Below are 17,882 nucleotides of genomic sequence, written 5' to 3' on the forward strand. Positions count from 1 at the left end.
AATCATTATAAAAAATTAAAAATAAAAAATTCATCTGAGTGGGGGAAAAGTTCTTTATATTATAGCCTTCATTTCTTAGATGGAGTTTTAAAGGCATAGCAGTGAATCGTCCCAAGAACCACCCAAAAGTACCAGCTGGAAATGCAGGGTAGCCTTAACCAACCTTCTCCTTCATTTCCCACATGCAGGGGAGCAGATACTACCTCCTAGATTTCACTCCCATCACTCTCCACCAGCCAGCATATCCTGCCTGCAGCAGTGTTTTCTCCATATATCAGAGCAATACCTTTACACAGGGATTTAATCACTTAATGCCTTTCTCTGAAACCTTTCTTATGTTTTCTCTTGTTCTTGGGTTGAATTTTATTTGTTTGTATTTTTTTATCTTAAGCTGGAATACAAGGTCTTGCATGATCTGGTCTCCTTCATATGCAGCCAGTTTTCTCTTGGGTCATTACTGTCCATCCAACCACCCTCTCCAGAAGTATCATCCTCCTTCCCATCCTTGCCCAAGATGGTGTCTCAGCCAAAAAGTGGGTGCAATGCTTGTTCCCTGCCTCTCCACACCACTGGGGGATCTGGCCAAGATAGCATGTCATGCTTCCACCCTCAGTTTCACACACAGCAGGCTTGAGGCAGCTTCTGGCCTCCTTACCTCTATTAGAATCCCTTCTTCGATCACCTATTTCCCCCCCACTTTTCCTGACTTCTAATTGTAAATATCTTCCTCAGTTAACTATATCCCCTTTGAGGGTATGAACTGGGTTTCTTTTGTTGACCATTGTGCTTCCATTGTGCCTGGCACATAATACTTGCTCAACATACACACACAGGACAGATCCTGGCTGATAGTAGGTAGCCAACAGAATAGTTATTTTTTTCTTCTTTAAACTATCTAGTACAAAGAGAGTCCTTTCTCAGTTATTGTAAAATGTAATGTTTCAAAGTTGTCTGTCTCGCTAGTTGTAAATACTGAATTGCTATCAAGCTATAAGTGGCACCTTTTCCTTCATCACACACTTCTGCCATGATAAAGTATATCAGTAACTCTGAGAAAAGCTGTCAAATTTGTATCTATTAGCATCTAAAAGTTAGATATTAACTTTTTGAATGGCAGTTGATCCAGATCACAGCCCTTTCCACTACACACACACACACACACACACACACACATACACACACATACACCATACCACTCAACACATACACACCGCTTGGATAAGCACAGACATGTCACATGTACCTGCACACCCATACTACCACCATCACATGCACACACCACATGCATACACACATCACAAAACTTACACACACATTGTATATACACATTCTGAGCACACACACACACACACACACACACATACCACATACTATGCACTGTGCATAAACACAGATGGCACACTCGATGAAATAGTTTGTAGTGAGAGGTGGGAAATAATGGAGTAGAGAAGCATGGCTAACTTGGATTAAAGTCCATGTAGAGTCAGTATTTCATTCACAAAGCAAATATTTTTAAGGATCTAGGATTGATTCATCCAATCACCAGATATTTCTGAAGTTCATGTGACTTGCCAAGCATGTGGCAGATAATATTACTTGACACAGGCTACTCACTCATGAATAAAACAGGTATGATCCCAAAGCTTCTGAGGCTTACATTCTTGTGAGGGAAGATAGAAGATAAATGAGACAACAGGAAATAAGGTAATTCCAAGAAGTTCTAGGAAGTGCTGTGAAGGAAAGGGCCATCATAGAACTCTGGAGCATGTGCCTGACCCTCCCTTTCTGTTGGATGGTCAAGACAGTGTGATGGGACATTAAAAAGAGACCTGGAAAAAGCAGCAGCCAGAGACACGAGTGTGTATTCTCAGAAGAAAGAACAGTGTGTTGGAAAGGTCTGGAGAGAGAAATAGCTTTGCATGATCTAGTAGGTAGGATGGGGCAGTGTGGCTGCAGCACTGTGTAGATGAGGAAGTGGAAGTGGTGGGTGGCAGGAGGACCAACTACCCTAACCTGCCCAGGACCAAGGGTCTTCTCAGGATGTTGGACATTCAGTACCAAAGCTGAGATAGTTCCAGGGAAATCGGATGACCTGGATACCCCAGGTTCAGGACAAATTTGAAAAAGTCTGACTTTGGAACCATCCATACATTTTTTGACTCAGCCATAGTAACTAATATTACCATCACCATAACATAATATTAGAGGGTCAAATGACCTGACTGTTTCATTGCAATTGAATCTTTTTGTTTTCTTAGGACAATTTCTGGGAAAAAAGGAAAGATGCCTAGATAGCATCCTCAAAAAAATTGGTGCTACTTTGACAATATTAAATAGCAGAAATTAGGAAAATAAGAAAGTTTAATTGATGATGATGGCTTCATCATTACTTAAGATTAATCAGACTAAGTAAATGAGCTTTAACTCGGAAACTGTGATCTTATTTTCCAAATGGCTAGCTATAGGGGCTGGTGCTCATGTGTGCATGTCATCTAAGTACATACTTTCATCCTTCTTTCTTTGCTCCCCTCTTCTTTCCTTCCTTCTTCTTTGCTTTATAATCAGTGCCATTCAGAAAAGGAACTGAAATACTAACGGTTATCTTTTCTTGTTTTGGGTTTTATGCTTTTCAAAATATGATCACACTATCTTATTGAATCCCCACCATAATTCCGTCAAGTATATTATTATGTTACTTTCAACATAAAATACGACTGTGAAAAGTAATAGAGATCACACAGCAACTTAATTGAAAGACTGGGACTGGAATTCAGGGCTCCCAACTCTTGACCAGAGTCCTTCCTAATTTTGCCCTATGCTAATGTAATGACTAGATTTTGTGGAAATTACAGCTCAGCTTAGAAGAAGGAGAGATAACTGTGGCAGCCGTCCCAGGAAATGTTGTAATTCTCTTCTCAAAATAGTCTGCCACACAGAGCAGAATCACGGTGGGCTCGAAAGGACAACAACATTTCTCCTGGGTCTCATCACCTTGTGTCAGGCCATCTTCACAATAACTCAGGAGACTACCCTCCCCCATCAGGCTCTGACATTTTGCCTGCCACTTGTGCACACTGAAAAGCATGACATTTCTTACGCCTTTGAAAACAGCAGAGAAGAAAAAAGAAATTACTCGCATTCTGAACTTTACCTCTGCTGGACCAAAGTGTTTGCTGACAGGGTAGGGATAAAAGCAAGAAAGAGGAGAGTCCCATAAAGAAGAGATAAGGGGAATGGATTACTGGGCTCAAATATTTATCAGTTGACCAATATTTGCATTGGTAAAATTGCCTTCTATAATACGTGCACTATCATGCCTTTCTTACTGATGTGCTAAGCAAAAATCCTGAACTGCTCTTCTCATCTGTCCTTCCAAGACCAGGACTCAGTAATACACTAAACTCTAATTTCTGGAATCATTACCATGTGATCATGACATCATAGAAGCCCAACAGTTCCGTCTGCTGATCTTTCAAATGAGCCAGAGTGATAGTAGGGAAGATCTGGGAAAATGGCCTGCTCAACTGAGATCCAAGCAGCGTTTATTTTCTCCTCCTTTGTGACCTTCTTCCTTGGACTCCTCTTCTTATTCATTTTCAGGCTAATCTGGAGAACCATTAAAAAATGGCAAAACATCAAGGGAACAGGAATTCTCTTGGTCAGTTTCCTTATTTTGGATCCCACTGTATGAAGATGGAGACAGGTTTGGCAAGTGATTGGGTTTAGTAAATAATTTAAGCTTCACACCCTTGTCAGGAACTAACAGACCCAGCTCTGATCAGATGCCCTTGAAAGGGGCTGATCCTCTCCTGGGGTGGAAAACAGGACCACAGGCTGCCATTCCAAAGGTGGCAGGTACGGAGAGCCAGGCCTCCACTCCCACCACTCAGAGAAGCAATGTCTGGTGTGGCCAATAATGAATGGTAGCTCTGGAAACAAGGATCACTATTCTGAAAAAAATGTTCACAAACATTCTGTCTATGCCTCTATTTGAATTTTAAAATGATACTTGTGCTTGGTACTATAAGACATACAGAAATGACCATCAGGTCAACCTTATTTTCATGAATCATGTGTGCAGGATGCATATATACTTACACATGTCCATTGCCTCTTTTTTAATTTTTATTTTATTTTCTTTTTTTTCATTGCCTCTTATATACTATGTTCACACAACTCACCTAGCCATACATACATTCACCCAGAAACCCATGCATACATCCATGTGCCATCCAGCCACTAAGTAGAAATACTTCTCAAAACCAACCAAACTTTGCAAAGGTAGGAGCTGTTGAGTAATAGCTGGCAAATGATGATAAGAATAATGGCATCTTACCCAGGTAAGATTTTGAATAAGAGCTTGAAATAAAACTCTCAAATGCTATATAATGGCTGCTCTACTACCAGTGGTCGAAGGCAAAGAGCTTTATTATGCCCTGTGTGACTTGTTTCCAATTTTCTTTTCCCAAATTTTGTTTTTCTGATATAGTAATTTCCATAACAGAACACATAAGACATTTCTCTCTTAAAAAAAAAAAAAAGACATTTCTCTAATGGTAAACACTGACATAAAAATAACAGAATCTATAATAACCTTTGTGGTAGTTTTTTGAGGTCATTGGCAATATCATAAAATGGAATTCAGGTTTCTACATTCAATATGTACCCAATTCACAGATTTTGTTGCTAAACACATTCCCTCTATTCTTAATTATTGTTTGTAAAGACTTTAGGCAGTGGCTTAAGATCCATGAAAGTATACTGAGGTGCACTTACTTCTTCACAAAATCGATACAGTAATGAGTATGGAGAGTCTGCTTCTACCTTTTTTTCTTTTTTCCCAATGCACAATTGAATTGGTAGAATTGTTTAATATGCTTGAACTTCTGCTCCAGAAAATATATATTCTAGTCCCATTATATCTATTTTTGTGTGGCTACAAAAACGTGAGAACCCATTTGTCCATAAACATTTGCTGTATCTTTCCCTTATTTTGGATGCAATTCATATCCACCCTTCTGTCCAGAGGTGTCTTTTAATTTCTAATAGGAAGCAACTATTACAAAATATTAAGAAGTATGATCCAAGCCACCAGAACACTGTAGTTTTCTGGTTTTGAATCTTGAGGAGAGGATTTGAGATAAGTAGAGTGATTTCTCAGTAACTTGTTATATTTAATTAAGTTGAGAGTGCTGCATTTTTTTCTCTAAGCCTTTGAGAAAGTGGCCTAATGCAAAAAAAAAAAAAAAAATGTCATAACTGTCAAAGTTGTTTTAAAAATTTGGAATCATAGTTTTTTTCCTTAAATGTGCATTTTTAAAATGTTTACTACATTCATAAGTATGGTTTTATTATATCTTAGGGTCAAATGTTTTCCTCTAGAAGGCACCTTTAATTTCATAATGAAATTCAAAGGAATATTCCATATTAATGTTATATTGAATATTTTTAAAAATCAATTCTCAGACCATGCCTTAGGAATGCACATGATGAGTATTAGAGGGCAAATTATTGATCAAGATAAGAATTCTATCAAATAGTTATTTAATGAGACTTCTCTTCCTACCATTCAGAAATTAAGAGTAGAAAAATTAAGTCGTTTTAAAACCTTGGCTTCATATATAATGAGTTTTTCTAAAAGTTGGATGGTCTCAGTCAGCAAGGCGTGGTCAATCCTAGCTCACTTGTATCTTTTTTGGTGATAGCTTACCAACAGATATGGGGGCTATTTCAGACTCCAGCCTCTCCTCATCCCCTGCTCATGGGCCAGTCACGTAAATTCTGTATACCTCAGTGTTCTTATCAGTAGACAGTGGATTTAATCACACTTATTTTGTCTGCTTTATAGGATTACTATAAATTTTAAATATAATAAGAAAAGGCATTTTATAAATATGAGGGATTATATCAGCAGGATATGACACCACGTAAGGAACTAAAAGCAACATAAAATTGCTGAAACTTTCCTTCTTTCTCAAAAAAAAGCAGATACTTAAGCAATCACTAAAGATCAACTCGTGATATTTTTTGCTTGTCCATGTATCTTGATAAAAAAAGGGTATGTTCCCAGAGTAGGAAGAAGCTTGTTACTCCCAATCCTGATCACTGCAATAATGTCAGTTTGAATCGTCTAGGACTGTGAGGAAGGCATGGTGAAAACTGCAGAATTCCTAATTAAAAAGCTGTGCAAAAGAGCAGTAAAATGCATACCCAGTAAAATTCATTCCATAATATGCTGAATAAACGACTTCAGGTTTCTCTGCGTTGGATAAGGGGGGAGTGATTGCCGGCCGATAACACAGTAGGAGGCGCCACCAACATACATAAAACAGATTACTTTCCCTGGGATCCAGCTCACTCACTTCTTTTCTCTTGCTTATAGGAACTACTCTTAACAAAGAGCATCGGTAATAAACATTTAAAAAGTCTCCACTTCCAAGGAATATTTCGTAATCGTGTAGAAATGCTGCTCTCAGCACAGACGCTTGTGGGGCAAGTGTTGGTAAGTGGATTGTTAGTTTGCTAATGTACTTCAGTCATGAGTGTGATTATAGTCCGTATATATAATTTTATCACCTAGGTAAACATCTGGTGATCCCCGGTGGCTTATCTAAAATGTCACTGCCTCCCTACTGCCATCTCCCTGTGTCTACCCTATCCATTATCCTGTGTATTTTTAATTTGAATATAATTACTTGGCTTATAGTTTCAATTAATCATCATCGTATGTGCTAGAAGAAAAGCTTTATTAGAGCAAAGACTGTGTTCATTTTGTTCTCCTTGTATGTAGATGAATGTCTGGCATATAGTAAATATTTCCCAAAAATGTTATTTTTAGTGGATAATTTAGCCTGAAATGTACAGCTATCTTTCCCTCCTTTGATTCTAATAACCTCTTTTCTTCATTATACACAAACCAGTATTTTTTTTCCTCTCTAAGATGCTATTTATCATTTTACTATCTGTTTTAATCTAAGTAACTTGTACATTTTAAAACTCAATTCAGGCATAATCTCATAGGGGAAAATCCTATCTTCATATTAGGCTAAGAGCCCATCTCTAAGCTTCTATAATATTCATTGCACACTGTTATTAAAATGATCTGTGTATAAGTCTGTCTCTTCTAGTGTACTGTGAGCTCCTTGAGAGAACAGACTATGCCATAGAAATATTTATATCACATTGTCTGGAAATAGCAGATGCCTTGTAAAGGATAGAATTGATCTGAAACATTAAAAACTAAAAATCTATATTTTGAGGGAATGCTGCCATCAGATGGTGGTATGGTGGAAGTGATGTATGCAAGCTAGAGATTATCCTCTGCTTTTTTAGTAATCAGTAAAAACATAGCTGTCTTCTGGTTAATGTTGTTTAAGATAAAAATTACTTTTTAAAACTTATTTGGAAGTACATAAATATAACTGTTCTTGATAAAATCTAGAGGGGATGTTGAATCATCTGGAATGTGCCTCTCCTTTTTTTTTCTTCTAGTTTTGGTCCTTTTTCTGAAATCCCTGTCGGTATGACCTGTTAGAGAAGAATTTAGTGATTCTTTCTGATTATATCAGCGATTTCTTGGCTAAGATCTCTTCAAATGTTCAAATCATGTGTAATTGTATGAGTATAATATTAGTGATAACATATTAAAGGTCTCTGGGGTGAAGAAGAAGAGAACTTACGCTATCCACCATATATGAGCATTTCATATGGAGAATGGGTGAAGAAGGAATGATCATTGATTGCATATCAATAAAAATTACTTCTTTGAAAATGGGAAAAATTATTTTTTTTCAGTCTGTTGCTGCTGCTGATTAAGTAGTTGGAACAACAGGAAGCGTAGAGCAAAAGTTAGATTAGAATAGACACTCTAACATTTAAAGGCACCCCTCAGTAGGAGTCCGGAGCAGGTATTTTATGAAAGATTGAGAAGAGAACAAAATGACTTATAGATTTCCTTTCCATCCATCCATCCATCAATCCTTCCTTTTTAAAAAATATTTTATTTATTTATGTATGAGAGACATAGAGAGAGAGCCAGAGACAGAGGCACAGGGAGAAGCAGGCTCCATGTAGGGAGTCCAACATGGGACTCGAACCTGGGTCTCCAGGATCCCACCCTGGGCAGAAGGCAGCACTAAACCGCTGAGCCACCGGGGCTGCCCCCATCCATCCTTCCTTTCTTTGTAATCCTCTTACTTCTTTCAACAGATACTTATTGTTTACCAACTACGTGCAAGGCCAATGCTCTAGACATGGTGAAAATGCAGGCATGAGTCTTAAGTCCTATTGGACTTATATTCTAGTGGGGTAGACATGACAAATATGTACATAAACAAATAAGATAAATTCATATGATGATCAGTGCTATCAGGGAATTATGAGTGTTGTGTTTGAGAGTTTTGGTGGAAATGGAGTTAGATCACATCAAATGTAGTGATCAGAGAAGAAATCTCCAAAAAGGTAAGATTTGAGCTGAGACATGAAGAACTAGAAGTATAAAACCATTGACGAATGGAGGAAGAAAGGTTACTGACTGAACAGATTTGTGGAGGTAAGGAGCTTAGCTTATTGAAAGTACAGCAGGGAGACTCCTATGCTAGAGATCACAGAGGGCAGAGCAGAATGAGGTCTGAGAAGAGACAGGAGAACTATGCAGTGCTTTGCACTTCATATCAAGGAAGTAGGCTATTCAAATGGAGTAATTTTACTCTAAGGCAAAGGGAAGTCATTGAGGGTTTTTTTGAGCATAGAGTTGGCATAGTCTAATTATGTTTTAAAAATTCAAAAGGCAAAAAAAAAAAAAATTCAAAAGGCACTAAAGTTTGAAAATAAAGGAACTGTCAGAAGTATACCGGGCAAGTGACAATAGAAATTGGGAGTGCACATTTTAATATCAGGTAAGTTTGAATTCAGAGCAGAAAACAATAAATTAAGTCAAGTAACTTGCATTAGTTTCCTAGGATCACTGTAACAAATTTCCACACACCAATAGAAAACAACAGAAATATTTTGTCTTGTGGTTCTGGTGGCTAGAAGTCAAAGGTCAAGGGTTGGTTCCTTCTGGGGACTGTGAGAGAGAACTGGTCCCATACTTCTCTCCTAGCTTCTGCTGGTTGGTTAGCAATCTTTGGTATGCCTTGGCTCATACGTGCATCCAGATCTTTGCCTTTTTTTCCATGTCACTCACACAGTGTTTCCCCTGTTTTTGTGTATACATCCAAATTTTCCTTCCCAAAGACACCAGTCATACTGAATTAGAGCCCGTCTTCACGACCTTATCTTAACTTGAATATATCTGCAGAGATTATTTCCAAACAACGTCACTTCTGGCAGTACTGGGGGTTAGGAACTCAACATATTTTTTTGCAGGGGACACAATTCAACACACAATATTTGTAGTGGTGAATGTAATCAATCTCAACCAAGATATAACATCATGAATATCACTACACCAAAAATAACACTTCAAGATAATAAATAAACAAAAATTACAAGATACAAAAAAGAAATATTAAAAACACATTGGTTGTAAAAGCTTTTAGTTCACCTATCTCATATCAGGACATAACAAATAGAAAAAAAATAATGCTAAAAAAACAAAATTCAACCAAGTCAACTTGAATATATAGTTGGCTTTATTTAGCAATTGATGAATCAGGTAGCATCTCATCTAACAGAGAGATACTCTGAGGAGTTGTACAAAATGGAACATTTTTATAGAAAGAGAATGGGACAAGGAAGCTATTAGCAGAAGAAACAACAAAAAAATTGTTTCAGGCAAGGTCACCTTCCCTTAGGGGACACAGTGGGCGGTCATATCATGCACATTACCTCATAATGCTGGTCAGGAAATTCCAGACTGATTGGTTTAAACGTACACTCCTGGGAAAGGCTAAAACAGCAATTAAGTTAGGTATTATGTCTTTTGTGGGGCTTAACATTAGCAACTCCATTTGGGGCCTGTTTCTTTTTAATAATAAGCATAAAGAAGATCAAAGTAACTTAATTATTATTATTATTATTATTAAAGATTTTATTTATTTATTCATGAAAGACACACAGAGAGAGGCAGAGACACAGGCAGAGGGAGAAGCAAGCTCCATGCAGGGAGCCCGACGTGGGACTTGACCCGGGACTTCAGGATCCCGCCCTAGGCTGAAGGCAGATGCTAAACCGCTGAGCCACCCAGGGATTCCCAAAGTAACTTAATTAATAAGAGAAAGTTGGTTTAAATGATGAAACTCCATATGCTGAAAACAGATATTAAACTTAAAAGTGTCTGTGGACTATTTGTAAAAATTTAACATATATTGGGCCACACACACACACACAAAACAGTCCCTGTTATGAAACTTACAAAATACAAACAGAAATCAACTGAACACAGCACAATAAGTAACTAAGAAAACTAAATAAGCCCCCCCCCAAAAAAAAGAAAGAAAAAGAAGACCTTACAGCTACAAATTGTTACATTTCCCCCTCTCAAAAGACCCTTAACTCAGAAAGATCAAATTAATACTTACAGGATATTTAAAACATAAAGATAATGAAAAAACCATATAACCCTTCCACCTAGAGTACAAGATGGAAGTGCTTTTGAGTTAAATGCCTAACAGTAAAAACTTATTTTGATAAATGGAAATAATTAAAATAAATGAATTATCAATCTCAAAAAGTTAGAGAAAGAAAACACATTAAATCTATGCAGAATATAAAAAGAGTCAGAAATTAATGGGTTATAAAACAGCTATTTGAAACAATAACATAGAGAAATTTATAGTCTAAACAAGGAAAAAGGGAAAAAGCACAAATATATAAGAAATTAAACATTAAAATGAGGATATAAGTACAAATAAAAACATTTGAAAACTAGATGATTCCTTAGGACAATATAAGTTACCAAAACTGATTATTAAAGAAACTTAGACAAATCTCTGGAAGAATACAGATTTTTCAAAGACCTATATCACCACCACCACCGTCACCCCTCCTCCTTCTCCATCTGTGAGAGACCTAGATGATAACAAGGTCTAGTCAATCAAATCTTCAACAAGTGGATATCCCTAATGTTAATTTTTTTTTAATTTTTTTTTTTTATTTATTTATGGTAGTCACAGAGAGAGAGAGAGAGGCAGAGACACAGGCAGAGGAGAAGCAGGCTCCATGCACCGGGAGCCAGACGTGGGATTCGATCCCGGGTCTCCAGGATCGCGCCCTGGGCCAAAGGCAGGCGCTAAACCGCTGCGCCACCCAGGATCCCCCCTAATGTTAATTAAACAGGGCATGGAAAAAAAGAAAATATTCAATTTTCTTTTTTAATGAAGGCATAGTACCTATATAAAAACTCCCAAATATAGCAAAAAAAAAAAAAAATCTACAGACTAATATCCTTAATACTTAGGGAGAGGACATAGCCAACCTCAGTGAAAGAAGAACAAAAAGATGGAGGAGGAAAAAGAGAAGAAGGTGAAAAAAAAGAGGAAAAGAAAAAGACAGAAAATAAGGAGGAAAATTCTAATAGTCAAAAGGGAAAAATATATTATTTTCAAAACAGGATACCTTCTAGAAATCTCTCTATAGATTAAAACATGGCAAAGTATTGATCAACTCTGTAGTATCTGTGTGGTCTTACTGTTTTTGTCGACACAAGTTATGTTTTTATGACTATCTTTGGGAGATTTTCTTTTGCATTAAGTTCCAAAATAGTCCTTTCCCTAAACAATCTTTCCTTTTTTTCAGGGGCAGAGAGGTTGTGGCAAATTGTGTAACTGACTATGTTTCTCTGTTGTTTTAATGCCTAGAAAATTCAGAACTAAAATTATGACTTCTCTTTAATAAATGTATCTATTTTTGGCATCATTCTAGGCACCATTTTAAGTCCACATTCTGTTTTCCCCATCTTCCCTTGCTTCTATTTTCTCAGGTAATCCATCACTTTATGTGACCTTGTACTCTGTTTTAACTCCTTTCCATAAATGTGTAATCTTTTCTGTGAAAGTGTAATACTTTCTGTAAATTTGCAAATAAGCCCTTAGCTAGAGTAACAGTTGTCAGTTTTAGTATACAGAACAACCAAATGAGCATCATAATTTGTTTGAAGATGAGAAAAAATATTTCAAAAATTATACTTGAAAAATTGACTAAATAAAAATTTATTTATTTCACTAGGGTTTGCTCATTTTCATAAAGCAGTGATACTTCTTCCGGGGGCGGGGGGGGGACATAAAAATCAGTCTCTTACTTCATACCTTACATCCATTGTTTATGCAAAAAAAAAAAAGTTAAAAACCTCTTCTACCACCTTGAGATGAGTTGTATCTTTATGGTTTATTTTCCATTTCCTTCCATTATTTCATATTTTATATTTAATGTACCATCAAGCATCAGGAATTTAATTTCTATGAGACTATGCCTTAATTCAGGATATGAATAAGGAAAAGACTGGCAGGAGATACTGGACAATATTCCCACTGATTATTTGTGCATGGTTACATTATTTGTCTTTTTATGCACATGGCACAATATTCAAAAAATATTAAAAGATACACAGTAAAAACTTAATTTCTTCCTTATCCCTATCTCCATCCACTGCTTTGAGCTTCTTTCAAACCTCAAGATGCTCAGCATCATTCTCAGATATATTTTCTCTGGGTGTTTGGGTCACTTAAGACAACCTTTCTTCCCCATGTTGTATCTATAAAATTTAAATTTTGAAATAATAAAATGTGTTATTTGTGGCAGTTCTTTGTGGAGACTAGTAAAGTGAATGGCTAATGAAGCTAGTGAAGGCAAAATTAGATCTGAATTCAGGTTAACTGATCTTAAGTTGGAATATATCCTGGGAAAGCAGGGTAGGGTGGATGTTTCAACACTTTGTTTTATATCAGTTCTCCAAGTTTCATGGGTGCTATTTCCTAAAATGGATTTACCTGAGACTTCTCACACCAGTTTTCCTCTCTTATCACCCTTTTAAAATCCATTTCACAAAACAGAGGTATTACCATTACCTCTTTGATAAATGAGGAATCTGATGCACAGAGAAATAAAATGCAAAAATTATAAAATGGGAATAAAAAATACTATCTGTAGTTTATTTCAGTGAATAAATAAGTTAATATATGAGAATTAATTAATATAATCATTACATGAGTTACTAGTTAATAAGTAAATATATATGTATGTCTAGCATATAATCCATATACAGATATAACTATTCTTAATATTTTTATAAGCAGTACTTAGTGCCTGCTTCTATAAACAAAAAAACATGATTAAAATTGATGCTAAAGCCTATCTCATTCTACCAACAAGTAATATACTTATATAATTAGTTGAAAAAAATCTACCTCTTTTGGGTGAATTTCCTATAGTTTTACTTTTTGTATTTGAAAATTGTTAGAATATGTAGTAGAATTCTGTTGCTTTAATCAGATATGTTAACAAGTTAATCAATCTAGAAGAAATTTAAAAAAATTAGAAACTGGTGTCAGAAAATTTAGATGTCCTTTTAGTTTCTTGCACCTATTTTGAGACTAAAAACCTGTTCTCCCAGGTGTTTTTTATACAAGTTAAGCAGTTATTTCTGTATCAATACAATAATATACATTATAAGTGTGATGATCATAAGCTCAGGTTTCTGCCAGGTGTCCTGGTCTGTTTACATAGAGCTACTTCTGTTCTTAGAAGTATATATATTTACACACACACACACACACACACACATATATATGTATATATGTGCATATATATGTGCAAATATATATGGTATATATATGTGCAAATATATATACTGTATTAATATGTTTATAATAATATACATTGTGTGTATATATATATTTGCACAATAAATAGTATAGCCTTCCTAGTTTTTTACTTATATAAATAGTATATATATGTGCAAATATATATACTGTATATATAATATATATTATAATATATATACTTATAATAATATATATATAGTGTGTGTATATATATATATATATATATATATATTTGCACAATAAATAGTATAGCCTTCTTAGTTTTAAATGAAAAGATTTGTTTTTTGAAACCAGAGGTCATTTTTCAAGGAAAAGGAGCCACCAGAAGGAGTGCAATTTTGAAGATCACTCTTCTCTTCTCTCTACACGTAATTCACATCATTCTTCTCTCATGATGGGCCACATCCCTCTCTTCTGGTTTCATTTAGCCATGCTAGACATTTCTGTATTTCATTAGTTTCAATGATACACACATATGTATATGTAATCGATGTCTTTTGTATCCTTTATTTCAATATCCCGTTTTTTTCCCATTTATTTAATTTCCCTCCCTCCAGTCAATTTTTTATTTTTATTTTTTTTATTTTATTTATTTTTTTTATTGGTGCTCAATTTACCAACATACAGAATAACCCCCAGTGCCCGTCATCCATTCACTCCCACCCCCCGCCCTCCTCCCCTCTACCACCCCTAGTTCGTTTCCCAGAGTTAGCAGTCTTTACGTTCTGTCTCCCTTTCTGATATTTCCCACACATTTCTTCTCCCTTCCCTTCTATTCCCTTTCATTATTATTTATATTCCCCACATGAATGAGAACATATAATGTTTGTCCTTCTCCGACTGACTTCACTCAGCATAATACCCTCCAGTTCCATCCACGTTGAAGCAAATGGTGGGTATTTGTCATTTCTGATGGCTGAGTAATATTCCATTGTATACATAAACCACATCTTCTTTATCCATTCATCTTTCGATGGACACCGAGGCTCCTTCCACAGTTTGGCTATTGTGGCCATTGCTGCTATAAACATCGGGGTGCAGGTGTCCCGGCGTTTCATTGCATCTGTATCTTTGGGGTAAATCCCCAACAGTGCAATTGCTGGGTCGTAGGGCAGGTCTATTTTTAACCTCCAGTCAATTTTAATGAATAATACTACCTAACATGCTACTCCACCAGTTCAGGGTGAGAATTTTTTAATAAATCTTTTCTGTCACCAAACCTGCTTCTTTTCCTATCACCCAAAGGTCCACCTGGAGCTTGGGGAAGAGTTGACTGGATGGGCTCTTAATTTATTGGGAGAAATCCCCAAATCGGTATGTTTCCCCTTTGCGACAAGATAAGTTCAAGCCCCCCGAAGAAGGCTTAATGAGCAATAAACATGCTGCTCCACCGTGTGAAGCTTGCCCGTAAAAGAACCATCCTTAACACGCAGGTTATTCTTCAATGGGGCCAGGGTCACATGGTTTCTTACGGCAGAGGGCTGTGGGCTTCTTCTGTGGCGGCTTCTTCTTCTGAGGCTTCTACCCTCCTTCCATTAGTGGCGGCGGCCAGGGTACACCTGACCATGCACCCGACCTCTGCCATCCTGGGCTCCTGATCACCTGCTAAGGTTGTGGAGAGCCACCAGCCACTGGTGTGAAGGCTTCTCAGCAACCCCCCCCCCCCCCCGGCGGGGCTGCTTCCTCCTGGCACACCAGCTCAGGAAGAGGGCACAGTGGTCAGCTAGCAGGGGCAGGGATCAGGTAAAAACCGCCACCCCTGAGAATGGGCACCAGCCCCCACCGGCTCCGGGATGTTCAGGGCCCGATGGAGGGCTAGTCTCGGAGTTTTGCAGATGAGGTCCTTCTGCAAAAGCAGCACAGCCCTGCTCAGTCTGCTCCCTTTGCACAGTTTCCTGTGTCTCTGTCATATTTTGTTTCCTCGTGTTCCTCAATTTACTGATCACTGGGTCTCCAAGTACGAAGTTTATTTCGCACCGCCGAAGGTTGGCGGTAATATTCATCATCAGTCTGGGGATGCGGGTATCGGCTGCACAGCCAGCACCTCACCTGGCTTAGCCTGGAAGGCACAGGACAGCACTGCACACGCCCCACAGCCCTGGCTCCCACCGCGCTCTCGCTCCGCACTCCCTGCAGCACCTCATTTCCAGCTTCTTAAGTGGAATCTGTTTTACAAAAACTTGCCCTCCGAGTACTTCCTTAACCCTGTCTCATAGACTTTAGCAAGTATTATCATTATTTTTATGAATGTCTAATTAGTCTTATAGTTTGGAATTTTAGTTTTGATTTCTTGTTTGATTCGTGGTCTATTTAGAGGAAAGCCATAGGCTTTTGTTTCTTTGGGATAGAGTGGGTATCTTCACTTCAGTAAAATTTATGGTCCAAGAATATCACTACCTTTATGACTTCTGGTTTATGAAATTTATGGGGAAATTCATTGTCACCTATTGCATGTTCAATTTTTATTACTCCATTGACTTGTGAAAGAATATGTATTGTTTGATATATAAGCACTATTATGTTATGTATTTTCCGTATCCTTAATTATGTGCTGACCGATTGAAATGACATGTCAAAATTTTTCATTTATGATTTTGTAGTTTTATTGAATATCTTGCATTTCTAACACATTTTAAATTATATATTTTACATAATATCAATTGCTGCATAAAATCACCTAATAAATCTTATTACTTGATTGTACCTTTTATCTATAAGAAATGTTATTGTCACACTTAATGTTTTTTTTTCTTTTTTGCTTAAATATTTTTGAATAAAATATTAACATGTAACTTTGCTTTCCTTTTATTCATGCTCGATTGATGTCTTTACCCAGCTATATGTTAATCTTTTTGTATAATTTCCTGTTAAGTATCTCTCCTGTAGATATCATGGAGCTGGATTTTTGTTCTCTTATTGATTTAAGAATACATTTATTTGCTAATTTACCAGGGGGATTTAATTATTCTTCTTTACAGTGATTTGTTTTACTGGTCTTCATAATACTTAGAGATTGAGTTTGTTGCATAATAGAATATCTAAATATCTGGGGCTTAAAAAAATAAATGGGAGATAAGTTAGTAAAGAAAAGGAAAATGGATATGAGGCAGTTAAGAGCTCTGTCACAGCCTTAGTTCCTTATCTTACTGGAGTGACCAGAATTACATGGTGACTGTGAATTTTGAGAGACATCATAGACAAACTATGTAAATCAAGTTCAGAACAAACTTCCCATCCTATATCTTCTCTATGTATCTCTGCATGTTTTATTTCTATATCCTCTCCTTGCATGAGATCTTTGGCATGTTTTTACACCATGTCACCTCTCCATCCTTCCAGAAATTGTTGAACAAATCTGAATATTCAGTTCCAGCTTGCTATTGTGTTTTTTGTTTGTTTGTTTGTTTTTGGCATTATACATCTGGTAAGATTTTTTTCTTGATATTTGCTTTAGAGTCAAAAATTAATTTTATCAGTTTCATTAGGCACCAGTTTTTCTTATATAACATGCCTTCTGTTTCTGAATGTTTTCCTGAGACTCCCCATATTCATTTGCAAGGGGAAGTGTGGGTGGTTTGCTTTTGTACCTTGAATATTCAAAAACATTTTTTTCCTTGCTCTCTCTGATGAACAACAATTTTGTCAGATGTAGAATTTTTGGCTTTCAGTCCTTTTTCTTAAAATTTTTGTAAATGCAGTTCCAATATCTTCTAGCACTTAAGACTACCTACTAGATCTGAAGCTCTTTTTTCTCAGCTCTAAATCCACTCTTTCTCTCCTCTTCTTTGTGACATGAGGTCAGGCCTCAGCAATTACACTTGTCCTCTGTCCGCTTGCCTGTGCTCATAGATGGGCTCTGCCAGCGAGGGGACCAGAGGAAAGGGAAAGCTTAGCGTTAGAAGTTTTGCATCAGTTTTTTAACAACCTTGCCCGGGCAATGGCTTTTCACTCTATTAGCAGTTCTTGGTTCTGGTTTCTAGTTTTTCCAACATCTGCCATAACCAGGCTCACATCATCTTCTCAGAGGTACCACCACCAGTCAGGTCATTAAGACCCCCTCTTCTGAGGTCTGAAATTCAAGTCCAAAGGCCATCTCTTTTAAGATGCTAATGTTGATGA

At 36.8% G+C, this 17,882-nt stretch overlaps 1 protein-coding gene across 6 annotated transcripts in view; it reads left to right on the forward strand.

Moving 5' to 3' along the window:
- Positions 1–3,453: 3,453 nt before the first annotated feature.
- The window catches only part of KCNU1 (potassium calcium-activated channel subfamily U member 1), a 146,541-nt gene continuing 132,112 nt past the window's right edge, over positions 3,454–17,882 (forward strand). For 4 of the 6 annotated variants that reach the window (XM_077849126.1, XM_077849124.1, XM_077849125.1 and 1 more), the window contains exons 1-2: positions 3,454–3,658; positions 6,383–6,502. In XM_077849126.1, the coding sequence (XP_077705252.1) occupies positions 3,512–3,658; positions 6,383–6,502 (267 nt within the window). In that variant the 5' untranslated portion in view covers positions 3,454–3,511. The remainder of the gene's footprint in view (positions 3,659–6,382; positions 6,503–17,882) is intronic. The other 2 variants (XR_013352962.1, XM_077849123.1) reach the window with 1 other exon arrangement.

This window comes from Canis aureus, chromosome 15 (genome assembly GCF_053574225.1).
Source record: "Canis aureus isolate CA01 chromosome 15, VMU_Caureus_v.1.0, whole genome shotgun sequence".
Lineage (NCBI taxonomy): Eukaryota > Metazoa > Chordata > Mammalia > Carnivora > Canidae > Canis > Canis aureus.